The sequence below is a fragment of the Beauveria bassiana genome, assembly GCF_000280675.1.
Source record: "Beauveria bassiana ARSEF 2860 unplaced genomic scaffold BBA_S00015, whole genome shotgun sequence".
Classification (NCBI taxonomy): domain Eukaryota; kingdom Fungi; phylum Ascomycota; class Sordariomycetes; order Hypocreales; family Cordycipitaceae; genus Beauveria; species Beauveria bassiana.
This window is the reverse complement of record NW_007930850.1, coordinates 486,482-499,584: the sequence shown is the minus strand read 5'-3', so window position 1 is coordinate 499,584 and position 13,103 is coordinate 486,482. Positions and strand designations below refer to the sequence as shown.

Here is a 13,103-nt window from a genome sequence, read left to right as displayed (position 1 = left end):
AATACACCGTTACATACGGCGGGTCTTTTGGTGTGTTGGTGGCGAGACTTTGAGTGCTCACACTCGTAAACAACAAATATACTGCGTTGTCTACCAGAGTAGGCATGTCCAGCTAAGAGACGTAATAAAATCATCACTTGCCGTTAGATCGAATTCGCGGATCTGATTACGGATGGGACTAGGCGCCGATACGGAATGGCACGATTCGAAATACAGTGCGATTCAGCCCTAGAACGTCTCAATGCGGCGCCCGCATGCAGTTGTAGCTGATCATGTGCTGCCCGATGCATCGCATTCACAAGTTTCTTCTCTTGGCTATGAAAGTGCGCAAGTAATCTACTATAAAGACTTTCTTTTGCTAAAGAATACGCAGTTATTAATAGAAACTTGCAAAGTAGATGCGATTACACAAGCATGAGCGAGCCAGAAAAAGGCCCGCCCGTGAACCCAAGGCTGACGGTTATTATTGGCATTTTTGCGTTCGGACTCTGGGTCAAACAAAACCCGGAGAGTTGCTGCTTCTCCGCACTGGGCGGAAATAGTTAGCATGTAACTACTGCAGTGCATCCTGCTCAAACCTTAGAGACGTAGTGCGGCAAGTGCGGCCACTCTTGCGGGGTGGTTACGTGCTTCGATGATGTGATTTCGTCAGCTATTTGCTACAATGTCAATTCAACCTCGCGCCCATTTAAGTTCATCCAAAGATCCAATACAAATTTCAGATTCGGGAAACAAAAAAAAAAGCCAAGAATTTGATTATATCTCAAAATGGGGGTACTGATTGACTCGCATCCCGCCGTGATGGACGCGCATATTGAGGAGCATGCCGGGAATGGCAATGGTATTCCCATTCTGCCAAGTCTATCGGCTTCCGGGGACACACTGAGCGAGGAAGAGAGAACTAATCAGAGAAAAGACACATCCGCTGCAACATCGGCTCTAAAGCAGACAACGCCACTGGAGATTGTGGACAGGTATATTGATGAGCCGCGGCCGCTCAAAGTCGCAGTCATTGGAGGGGGCCTGGCGGGCATCCTTGCCGGTGTCCTTTTGCCTACAAAAGTGCCCGGTATCCAATTGACGATTTACGAGAAGAATCGTGATTTTGTGAGCCGGCTACACTGTTTGCTCTGAATTTCGCCACGCTCACCACTTGTACAGGGAGGAACGTGGCTCGAGAATGTATATCCTGGTGTGAGATGCGATATACCATCGCATGTCTATCAGTCGACCTTTGAGCCCAAAAAAGACTGGTCCGATGAGTTTGCACCCGGACACGAAATTCGCGAATATTGGCAGTCCGTCGCCAAAAAGTACAACGTGTACCAGTATGCCAAATTTGAGCATCTTGTACAAGGGGCGACATGGGATTCCGATGCTGGAAAATGGCACGTTGCAGCCAGAGACTTGACAAACAATGAGGTCAAAACACTGCAATACGACTTTGTGCTGACATGCATTGGTCGATTCAACGATTGGAAGCTACCAACGTATCCTGGCATTGACAAATTCCAAGGAACACTGAGGCACACCTCGAACTGGGACCCTGACTTTGACCCGGATGGGAAAAGAATCGCCGTCATTGGAAACGGGGCCAGTGGTATTCAGGTTGTTGCTACTCTACAGAAGACTGTGGCTCATTTGGATCACTACGCCAGAAATAAAACGTGGATTGCGACCTCGTGGGCAGGAGATGAAAGAACGGTCGGCCCCCAACCTATTGGAAACGAACTGCAAAACTCCTTTCAGGATCCCACGGCATACACGGAATACAGGAAAAAACTCGAGGACAAATACTGGCGGGGTTTCCCAGGAGTTCTTCGTGGAAACGCTAGAAATGTGAACTTGAAGACGAATTTCATCCAGGTGATGCGAAAGAGATTATCCAAAAAGCCGACCATGATTGAGCACATGGTTCCCGACTTTTCTCCCAACTGTCGACGTCTGACCCCCGGCCCTGGCTATCTGGAAGCAATCACCGAGGACAACGTGGATTATATACGCACACCAATTCGCAGAATCACTGCTACGGGCATCGAGACGGAAGATGGCATCCACAGAGAAGTTGATGCCATATTCTGTGCCACCGGCTCCAAGACGGATTTGGTGCCTCGCTTCCCAATCAAGGCCGACGGGAGGACACTGGCCGAAGTTTGGGCCCCCGAGGGAGAAGAAGCCTTTCCATACACATACATGGGAGTAGCGACGCCCGGCTTCCCGAATCTACTGTTTGTCCATGGGCCGTTTGGCACCGGCCCGTCCGGTACCGTGCCCCAGAGCGTCGAGAGCCAGCTGACGTACTTTGCCAAGCTGCTGCGAAAAGTGTCCAGGGAGGGAATCAAGTCCATCGATGCCGACCCCAAGGCGGCTGACGACTTTAATGAGTTTGCCGAGGCCTTTTTCAAAACTACCGTCTTTACGGACAACTGTAGCTCGTGGTACAATGGTGGCAAGCCCGGTGCCAGGGTGCACGGCATCTGGCCTGGCAGCGCTGCGCATCTCACTATTGTGCGGCGCGATCCTCGCTGGGAGGATTGGAACTACAAGTATCTGACTGGCTCGGGCAATCGGTTCCATTGGTACCTGGGCAACGGGTCTACAAAGCAAGAGGCAGACCCGGCGTCTGACATAACCTCGTACCTCAGGAATCCAGAGGAGATTGACTTGAAAGATGTGCACGAAAGCTGGTGGAGCATCCCATAGAGTAGAGACAAGACAAGTTTCTACCATTAGTTTTGCTAGACAACATCGGACGAAAGAGTTGGTAATTCAGAGCAGCAACCCGTTTCAAAAGCCGTCGTGGTTGCCGGGTGTCGGGAGAATGCCGAAGCCGGAATATACCATCGTTTGCAACTTTGACCCTCTATGAGCTCTTTCATTCGAAACTTTTATTGATCAGCCTCTTTTAAGCTTAAAGTGGCAGGGGTATGTTGTTTCACTTCCTTGAAATGACGTGCTTTTTGGCAATGCCGCAGAGCGGAGGACTGAGCCAACTAGCCCACACACAGTTAAAGAATACGGCAGCCGCGTGCGTGCCTTTGCACATTGGCTGAATGATTACCCGTTTCGGCCTCATTCAGATGATACATTGAAAACTTTGGTGATATACCCAGATTCTTCGCATCACTGTCCACCACCTGCATCATACGCGCTCTCAGGCTCGTGCAAAATGGCGTCCGAAGTTGTTGCACCAGGTATGTATGTGGTGACAGGTTGAAGGTTGGTTGGTCTATGAGCGACGTCCTAACTCCTCTAATCACAGTGAAATGGTATCGATCAACATTCTTCAACATCACGATTCTCGGCCTATGCAATTTTGCTGCGCCAGGCATATGGGGAGCTATGAACTCCCTCGGCGCCGGAGGAGCCCAAAAGCCATACTTGGTCAACACTGCAAATGCCTTGACATTCTGTCTCATGGTTGTTTCCTGTCTCTTTTCCAGTGCCCTGGTTCGGTTGATTGGTATAAAGGGCGCTTTGATCTTTGGCACGTATGTATACGCCAGATGCAACAGCTGCAACAACAGATAAAATTACGCTGCTGACCAAGATCGCCCCCCCCCCCCCCCCAGACTTGGCTACGCACCTTATGCCGCAGGCTTATACACAAATAATCGTTTCGGCATAGAATGGCTCGTCATTCTTGGTGCTGCCCTGTGCGGCATCTCTGCTGGTGTATTCTGGATGGCAGAGGCAGCCATTGCGATTGCCTATCCGGAGCCCTGGAACAAGGGCAAAGCACTCGGATACTGGCTAACGTACCGAGTCAGTGGCCAGATTCTGGGTGGTGCCATCAATTTGGGCTTGAACGCGGATCGCGATCAGGCCGGAAAGGTGTCTTATGCGGTATACCTGGTCTTCATTGCTCTTCAATGCCTTGCTCCCGTGGGCGCGCTCTTCCTGACGCCGCCTGAAAAGGTGCAGCGCCAGGATGGCAAGAAGGTGGAACTGGGCATATTCAGCAACCCTTGGCTCGAGATCAAAGCAACCATCAGACTGTTCTTCTCTCGAAAGTTCCTGCTAGTGCTCTTGTTTATTGGGCAAGCCGTGTTTGCCGAGGCCGTATTCTTCACATATCTTTCGTGTAAGTCCGACTCTCTCTCTCTCTCTGCTCCAGCCCGCCGAAAAGGGGAGAAGCGAAACAAAATGTCTGACAAAATCTCTTCTTTGGTTCAGTGTGGTTTTCTGTTCGCGCGCGTGCCTTGGGATCATTTCTGTCGGGCATTGTGGCCGCAATTGGGGGCAATGTCCTTGGGGTAAGTTGCGCCTCGAAGCCGGCCATTTGACAACGTGCTTATAATCATGGTTCAACAGTACTGGCTTGACAGGACCAAAATTCCGCTCAAAATCAGGGCCAGATCTTCGTTTTGGATCATTGTCACTTTGCAAGGAGCATGGTGGACTTGGGCGACAGTCATGTCTGCACGATATCGTCGCACACAGCCCACATACGACTGGTCGAGCCCTGGCTTTGGATCCGGGTTCCCTGTATATCTCTTCTTGCTACTCGGCTTCCAGTTAAACTACATGTTTCTGTGAGTATTTCAAGCCCCAAATTATATATATATTACTCTCGCTGATTTCCCGGCCTAATAGGTACTTCATCATCCAAAATCTAGCCGAATCCCAGGAACAGGTTATCCGCTATTCTGCCTTGCTACGCGGGACTGAATCTGCTTGGCAGGCAGTCAGTTATGGCTTGGGATCCATAGAGATCATGGCACAAGTTGGGAGCGTCTACCTAAACTTTGGTCTCTGGGCTGCTGCGATTATTCCCGCTTGGCTGGTTTTACGCGAGATTGGGGTCGCAAAGCCTGGCGACGGCGACGACTCTGAGCAAAGCACAAGCGATGCTGGCGAAATAAAACCCGCCCGGGCCGTGTCTAATCAGCTTTGAAGATTCAATTATTCGATACGAGGACTGATACTGCTTGATGTTTTTGTTTAGAGTAGCACTTGGCACAGAAAAGATAAAGATTGTTGTAATGCGCGAGCATGTAGCACACTACATCTACAGTGGATAATCCGTATATTTAGCGGTATTAGTTATATTAAGCTGGCCGTTCTGCTATCAAGTCTCCATGTTTGTTTCGTCTGTTATCTTGGCCTTGCACCCGAAATCGGATGTGCTTGTATGTAGCTTCCTCTTCGTAAGTGGTGGTTGAAATTGCGCCATCGCATACAGCCTTGCTCCCAGCATAAAGCAAATCTGCGGACCTGATTATAATTTATACCCCACAATCGGATATACTTGGGAAATATGAGTGAAGCAACGGCCATTTGCATGTCCGTTTCAAAGTGCGACGCCATTCCGTCGCCACTATCGCGTCATTGCGTGCTCGGAAAGCTAAAGCGGAGGCTCGGCACCGAACACCAGACGACCGTGCCGAGCTTCTATTTCACGAAACGAATGTTCTGTTCTTTTTCAATGCATGAGCTTTACTTAGATGGTTACTTTACTATTCAAAGACCAAATTGGAGTGAAGGATCTTCAACACCACTGAAACTATGGCCGACGAAGCCTCTGCCAAGGGCAAGAAGTCCCTCATCCTCAACGCCTTTGTGATGATGTGTAGGTCCTGAAATGAACGTTTTATAACAAGTCGTCTGATTCCATCCCAGGTAGCGGCCATCAATCTCCAGGGTTGTGGCGCCATCCAGATGACAAGTCGTGGAAGTTCGACGAAACAGCACACTGGGTTGAGCTGGCCAAGCTGCTCGAGTCGGCCAAGTTTCATGGCATCTTCATTGCGGATGTACTAGGTAAGCTTTCATAAAACGAAAAAAAAACGTTGGCAAAGTTTGTCTGACTTAATTGGTTTATTAGGCGGCTATGATGTGTACCAAAAGTCTTTGGAGCCGGCCATCGTCTCTGGCGCGCAGTGGCCGGTGACGGAGCCACTTGCAGTTGTTCCCGCCATGGCTGCTGCGACAAAAAGTATTGGCTTTGGCGTGACCATTTCCACCACGTACGAGCAGCCATACCACCTGGCTAGAAGAATTTCTACTATTGATCACTTGACAAAGGGCCGGTAAGTGCAGCTATTCTCTCGAAAAGTTTTCTCGGCCTTTCTTGAACTAACTAACTGGGGCTTTTTGAAGTTTGGGCTGGAACGTACGTATAGCATCAAGATGAGGTACATTTTTTTTTGTTTTTGGCCTCGTGCTCACATTGCAACAGATTGTTACAAGCTACTTGGACTCGGCTGCTAAGAACCTGGGACGTGACGAGCAACTAGATGTAGGCTAACTCGCTACGCTGCTTCAACGGCGAAAAGTATACTGACGACCACAGCATGATGAGCGCTACGCCCAAGCCGAGGAATACATGAAAGTCATGTACAAATTGTTCCAGGCTTCCTGGCGCGATGATGCCGTGACGCTTGATCGCGAGCGTGGCGTCTATACCAACCCAGATCTCGTCCGCCAGATCAACCACAAAGGAAAGTACTATGGCGTTCCTGGTCCGCACATTGTCCATCCCAGCCCGCAGCGAACGCCGCTGCTCTTGCAAGCCGGTGCATCAAAATCGGGTAAGCTATTTGCTGCCCAGCACGCAGAAGCAATCTTTACTTCTGCCCATGCCCCCGAAGCGTGCAAGAAGAACATCGCAGAGATACGGCAAACAGCGCAAGACGTCTTTGGCAGAGACCCGCGAAGCATCAAGGTTCTCGCTCTGGTCACGCCCATCTTGGGCAAAACAGAAGACGAAGCGCGTGCCAAGTATGACGACTACAAGAAATATGCATCTCTGGACGGTGCGCTCTCGCTTTTTGGAGGCTGGACGGGAATCGATCTCAGTGCGTACGGCGACGACGAAGAGTTGCGTGAAGTTGAGAGCAACGCAGTGAGGTGAGCAAAGTTGCTTTCACGACCAAAAGGTTCAACTGTTAGTCTAACCATTTTTTTTTCTTTTTTTTTTTTCAGGTCAACCGTCCAGGCTTATGCGCGATTCTCGCCCGCAAACTCAAAATGGACAAAGAAAACGGTGGCTGAGCATGTCAGCCTTGGTGGCAACGGGCCGCTCTTTGTGGGAACTCCTGCGCAAGTGGCAGACAGCCTCGAAACTTGGGTACACGAGGCTGATGTTGACGGATTCAACTTGGTGAGTTTTTTTTTTCCTTTTTTTCTTTTTCTCTTTTTTTCTGTTTTTTTCCATCAATCATTGCTGGGGATTGGTCTTTTTTCTTCTAACCTCGGATATTCCAGGCATATGCATTGTTTCCACAAACGTTTCAGGACATCATCGACCTACTTCTTCCTGAGCTGAGAAAGCGCGGGTTGTTTTGGGATGATTACGCATTCCCGGCTGCAACGTACCGTGAAAACTTTTACAATGAAGCCGGCCAGAAGCATCCCAAGCCAGAGCATGTGGCGTCGAAATATCATTGGAAGGCGGGGCAGACTGCGGCGGAGAGCACATTTCCTGAATAACCGTTACATGACTGATATGTGCCAGAGCGATCCCAGAACTTAGATACAGACCCGGCTCTCGAGGATATTACGCGATGTATCATAGTTTGATCTCATTTAGCACTTCTCTCGAACCAAAATAGCCGCAGTATCATGAGCATCCACAGCAACAGAATAGCTGCTCAAGCATCCCAGATCCTTTCCAATCCAGACATCCGTGACGTGATACTTTTCACTTTTGCAACCCAGGCACCTCGTTCCATATGGCAGTCTTTGTCGTTTTGTCATCTCTCACATTCATCATCAGCACAAGATGTCCAATACTTGACGCCCCAGTCCAAAACTCGGCAGGGTTGGCTGAATCATATTGTCCACTGGGGGGGTTGACGCCCCATTTGTATGGCTGCGCTGGGTTCCCCGTACTCGTCATCCTGATTGAATGCCAGCAGACATCTGTTCTTGAGTACATTGACATCATCCTGCGTCAAGTTCTTGACATTGGAGCCAATGAGCAAGGGCGTCTTCATAGCAGCCCACAGCGCAACATGCGTGCGCATTTACACGGATGGAGCAGGTAGATACAATATAGTGCGACCCCGGTGCTCCGCCAACCTCATCTTAGAACCACGAAATGCAATCTCTTGTCTCATAGGGCTGTAGCAGGCTTCCCCCCCCCCCCCCCCCCAACTCAAAAACTATAATAAATGTACGTACCTGAATATTCAAAGATGGGGGGACACTTGAACACGTCAGCGGCGTTGAGGTACACAAGCAGTGGACAATAAATATTACAGCAGGGAAATCGAGCTTGGCGCATACTTGCACCGCACCATCATCTTGTTGCCCGTCGCATCTCACCCTCGGCGATTGACGGAATTGTTGCGGGTGGCAACAATCGGATAATAATCAAGGGGCCGACAGCACATCAGCTCTCATGTTGCATTTTTCAACATTCAACATGCATCCGTGACCGAAATGCCCAGTGCAATGTTTGACACCCACCGAACCAGCATTCCGTTCGACAGTGGTTTTTTTTAAACGGCACCGCTAACTATCCCCGACGTCATTACCTGCCAGCTAGACTAGATGAAGCAAAGGCCCGGTAACAAGATTGGCTGAGAATGGGGAGCGGGCACGTTAAATATTCCTTTCTTTTTTTTTTTTTTCGTCAATTTGCGAATGAGAATAAAGAGCCACCGCCAGCCCATCTACGGTGCACCATTAGGACCGATTTTTGCATTGTTGCTTTTTGATTTCGAAAAGCGAATTCGCAATTCGCGCCACATCACACCAAAACACAGCATTTTTCAACGCTTATTCCTCCACACACAGGGGCCTCCCATCCCCACGGAAGTAACGGGACGTCGCTCTTCGGCCTGTCGGCCCATGTCGGCGCGCGCCCCTGTTTTTCTTCCCTTGTCACGCTGTTTACGGGTCGCACGCCGGACAATTCCCATATGCCGCGGCCGCAGCCGCAGCCACAGCCGGGCCGGCAACACCTAGTCTCTTTTCTTCCTGCGTTGCGAGCGGAACCACAAGACTCTAATAACAATAAGTCAAGGCGAGAATGCGTTGTGAAACCCCCCCCATGTAGGCGGATAATCCCGAGCTCCGCACGAAATGACGATTAGATGAATATATATATATATAGATAGATGTATATATGTATATATATAACATCTATTTGCATATATATATAGACGAGTGCCGGCATCCCGCATGTTCAACATTCTTCCATCACAAATTGTGAAAAACTTTTGCTTGAAAATATATATCCAAAAGGGTAAAGCAAGCTTGCACAGCCCAATCATGACCAAGCCTCGCCCCTCGGACGTCTTCTTCTTCAGCTGCCCCCGGACGCTGTCCAACCTCCTCGTCAAGCTGCTCTCGCAGCAGCAGGGCTGGGAAGGGTCAGGCTACTACTTTCACTCTGCATGCATGTACGCAGTCGAAAACTTTAGCTACTCGGTCGACGCCGAGGCGCCGCCCGAGAAGCGGCAAGAGTTTGTGCGGCAGCTCCGCGAGGGCTTTGCCAAGATGGAGGCTGCCCGGGACAAGGCTCACAGAAATGTACGTTGTTACTTGCCTCATCCTCCTCATCTTTGCAGCAACAGTAAAAAAAAAAAAAAACACATCAAGGGTATTTCAGAGCTTATTCTGACAAATCTTTAGGGCAACGCCTTGTTCCTCAAAAACCACTGCGCGCAAATCTGGAAACCCTCTTCCCTGTACGAAGCCACCAAGAACGGCCAATTCGCCGCCGAATTCACCCTCGACGACGACGACGACGCTCCGCCCCTTGCGCACACCAACCCCACGATGCTGCCCGACCCTTACCTCGTCTCCTTTGTGCCCATCTTCCTCATCCGCCACCCCGCCCTCATGGTTGACTCGTGGTTCCGGGCCTCGACGAGCGCCGGCCACCCGCCCGACCCTTGCCTCACCACGCGCGCGCGCAGCCACGGCCTCGGTCTCGCGCGCGAGCTGTACGACTGGTACGCCGCAAGGCTCTTGACGACTGCCACGTCGGACGAGTCGCGGTCGCCGCCGCCACCGACGCTGGGATGTAAAGGGGTGCCCATCGTGGTGGACGCCGACGACGTGCTGGAGGGGGACACGGTGCCTCGGCTCACGGCCGTCATCAGCATGGATCCCGCGCAGGTGCTGCGCGGGTGGGAGGCGCAGTCGACAGAGGGAATGGTCCCCTTGGACAAGAGCTACATGCAGGGCATCTGCGACTCGACGGGCATCGACACGTCCAAGAGCGCCAGGCGGCTGGATGTTGAGGCCATGTACAGGAGCTGGCGCGAGACGTACGGCGACGAGGTAGCTGAGTACATGGTCAAGGTGACGGAGAGCGATCTGCCAAATTACGAGTACATGAAGAGTAAGAAAATGTAGAGAACGCTCGGCGGGGGGGGGGGGGGGGTCGTTCTTTGTAGAAACTGGTAAATACCAAATGAGACATGCATAGCTATCTGATTAGGGGGTAGAAAAGGATCTGTTTGTTACAGCGCTCAAAACGGAGTATTTTGTGAACATATGGCCGAGGACAAATTAGATAGGTAGTCTTGACTTATAACGTCCGATACGCACTCCATCAAGTATCACCACCACCTGCTACTCGGCCTTTTTTTTTCCTTTTTTTTTCTTTTTTTTTTTTGAATGCCATACACACGATACAAATTTCCTACTCAAGGTTCGTATAATTACAAGAGTCGATGACCGAGTAGAGCGTCAGACGCACGCCCATTTACATGCTCCATCGCAAAATGAATACCTTCCGTAGCAGTTGCAGGCTTCACTCGCGGTCTCTCTACTTTCTCACAGCCATCTCATTCATCAATTACGCTCGATTATAAAAAAAATTAATTCGGAAACTGAAACTGCCTTTTTTTTTTAACGGCTTTATCTCTTACGTCAACAGAACAAATCACTGCTATACGTGCTGGGCTTGGGGATGCTCGCTCTCGCTAATTTGGCTGCCCACCTCGGACCAGCTGGCCGGAGTCAACATGCCGTCCGTTTCACTAATGACATCGTATGGGTGGCCGCTTTCGTCGCCCGCATGAGACAACGAGCGCGTCTCGTTGGCCAGGTCCTCGCCGGAGCCGACCAGAGACACGGAGTCGGTCGGCGTCAGCTCGCCCTCGCTGATGACTTCGGCCTCGGAGACGGGCGCGACGGGGGTAACTGGCAGCGGCGAGTAAAAGCCCGAGTCGAGGGCCCAGGCCTGAATCGAGGCGTACGCCTCCTCGGGAATCTCGCCGGCGGGCAGGGCCTGCTGGTGTAGTTCTCTCTGCACGGCGGCGGGATGCGGCAGAGTCTCGGTACCAAAGTCGATGAGTGACGGCGACTCGGCCTCCATAGTGGCCGTCGTGGCCGTTTGCCCATCCTCTTCGCGTGTGGTGGCGCTGTAAATGTCGCTCTGGCTCTCGTGTATCAGCCTGCCGGTGCCGAGACCCATGTTGCCGAATTCCTCTGGATCAATGTGGTGTTCGTCGCTAAACGGGTTCGAGTATACGGCGGCGGCGGAAAAGCCGCGGGCACCATCACCACGATGTCGCAGCTGGCTAGCGCCCGCCGTCGTATCTGTCCCGCTGACGACGTAGGCGCTGGATTCTTCGCTATTGACCGGCTTTAAGAAGTCATCAAACGAGGTGCCCCTGGGGGCGTCTGGGCGGTCTTGGATGGCAGGCGGGGTGGCAAAACCGTCCTCCTTTTCCGCGTGCTTGGTAAGTTCATCCTCGACCTGCTTCTGCAGCCGGACCGAGTTCCAGTACATCAGCTCCTCGCGCTGCCTCCGGCGGGTGGCTTCATCAGCGTCGACGCCGGGCTCGGCACCCGCGCCGCGCCTCGACTCGAGGAATCCCTCAGCATCCTCTGGTCTGTTATATATGGGCTCGCGATCGGGCGGGTTGATGCCGTCGCCAAGGGACTGGAGTGCCATGGCGATGCGGCGGCGGACGTCGTCGGTGTAGCGGCGCACCTCGGGCGACTCGTAGATGGCAATAGCAGTCGCGATGACGGCCGATACGGCGACGACGGCGCCCGAGGCGAGGATGACATGGTTGACTGCAGGCATGGCGAGGAACGAGGCCGACGATGGTCGATTGGGTGGTGGGGTTTGGTGTGACGAGCGGGCGGCGGGGCACAGAAGGGTCCTGTCTCTCTTGATAGGAATGAGAGTGCAGAAAGGCTGAAAGGGATCTATCCAGAGGGAAATGTGTAACTTGAGACGATGAAGATTTCTCGGAGAAGCCTGCGCCGGCTTCACATGGCAAAGTTGCAACAGGTAGAATGGTTGAGGATGGTCACTGGTCAAAGAGGCGTGATTGCGTATGCCCTGTCGTTGGCGCCTCATGATTCGCCACCCTTCTTTACAGGGCAGAGGCAGCCCGCCCGCCCCTCTCGTTGCCTTGTGGGTTCGGTGGCGTAGCTTCGATAAAGCCGCCTAATTTGTAAATTACAAAATAATCTGAAACCATATATCTTCCAACGGCCGAACTTTGTTGAGAAACAGCATCAAAAAACGTAAGAATTGAAAAGTTTCGTATTGTTGGGGCATGGACGTCAACATGATATGTGTCACGCGCTACGCCACTCGATACCATCACCGACATGACGGAAATAATGGATACATATTTACTAATTGATGAATGAGTCTAGGACATATCGTAGCCAAAGCCTCCATAGAGCGCCTCGGCCCGCCTCTGACGCGTTAATTGCAGGTTGCCCTCTTCCCATACGCTGTGGCTCCTCACAGTGAGAAGCGCTTGCGCCACCCTAGACCATCTAACATGGTTTACATCCTAGGAAATACTCGTAGAGAAACCATTACACCGGAGGAAATAAAAAAGGATAAATGACGACGTCTTTTGGAACACCCATCGAGGCAGAGATGCGTAGAACTGGCAAGCAACATGCTGTTTTCATATCCTGACTCTGAGATGATTGATGACAGACCGACTTATAAGCTAGCAACCCCAATCGCAAGTCGAGTCTCTCAGCCAAACCAGCCCACCGCCCTCTATTGCTCCCCCCAAGCCTTGTCATTGGTTGTGCGACGATCCGTGCTCGTCATCCTAACACGGCAATCCATCCATACCGCTTCTCTCCACCCCCACGTTTCCCCCACCCCCAACTCGCTGCAGCTGCTCACGCCGACAAAACCCCAATTTCGAGGACAC

At 51.6% G+C, this 13,103-nt stretch overlaps 5 protein-coding genes across 5 annotated transcripts; 4 read left to right on the top strand and 1 right to left on the bottom strand.

Annotated features, from left to right (window-relative positions):
• Window positions 1-768: 768 nt before the first annotated feature.
• Window positions 769-2,703, top strand: BBA_05741 (4-hydroxyacetophenone monooxygenase; the record flags this gene model as incomplete). The annotated part of the gene is made up of 2 exons (XM_008600838.1): window positions 769-1,107; window positions 1,162-2,703. 2 exons carry the CDS (start codon window positions 769-771, stop codon window positions 2,701-2,703), a joined length of 1,881 nt encoding a protein of 626 aa, XP_008599060.1.
• A 466-nt stretch (window positions 2,704-3,169) lies between these two features.
• On the top strand, window positions 3,170-4,897 carry BBA_05740 (major facilitator superfamily transporter; the record flags this gene model as incomplete). The annotated part of the gene is made up of 6 exons (XM_008600837.1): window positions 3,170-3,194; window positions 3,263-3,491; window positions 3,573-4,084; window positions 4,177-4,256; window positions 4,315-4,535; window positions 4,597-4,897. The coding sequence occupies 6 exons, from the start codon at window positions 3,170-3,172 to the stop codon at window positions 4,895-4,897; spliced, it is 1,368 nt and encodes a 455-aa protein (XP_008599059.1).
• A 611-nt stretch (window positions 4,898-5,508) lies between these two features.
• On the top strand, window positions 5,509-7,434 carry BBA_05739 (dibenzothiophene desulfurization enzyme A; the record flags this gene model as incomplete). Its single annotated transcript, XM_008600836.1, has 8 exons — window positions 5,509-5,572; window positions 5,623-5,763; window positions 5,828-6,032; window positions 6,103-6,115; window positions 6,182-6,241; window positions 6,296-6,852; window positions 6,928-7,105; window positions 7,210-7,434. 8 exons carry the CDS (start codon window positions 5,509-5,511, stop codon window positions 7,432-7,434), a joined length of 1,443 nt encoding a protein of 480 aa, XP_008599058.1.
• Window positions 7,435-9,222: 1,788 nt separating this feature from the next.
• On the top strand, window positions 9,223-10,314 carry BBA_05738 (uncharacterized protein; the record flags this gene model as incomplete). Its single annotated transcript, XM_008600835.1, has 2 exons — window positions 9,223-9,483; window positions 9,586-10,314. The coding sequence occupies 2 exons, from the start codon at window positions 9,223-9,225 to the stop codon at window positions 10,312-10,314; spliced, it is 990 nt and encodes a 329-aa protein (XP_008599057.1).
• A 538-nt stretch (window positions 10,315-10,852) lies between these two features.
• BBA_05737 (uncharacterized protein) lies at window positions 10,853-11,998 on the bottom strand (the record flags this gene model as incomplete). Its single annotated transcript, XM_008600834.1, has 1 exon — window positions 10,853-11,998. The coding sequence occupies one exon, from the start codon at window positions 11,996-11,998 to the stop codon at window positions 10,853-10,855; it is 1,146 nt and encodes a 381-aa protein (XP_008599056.1).
• Window positions 11,999-13,103: the final 1,105 nt, after the last annotated feature.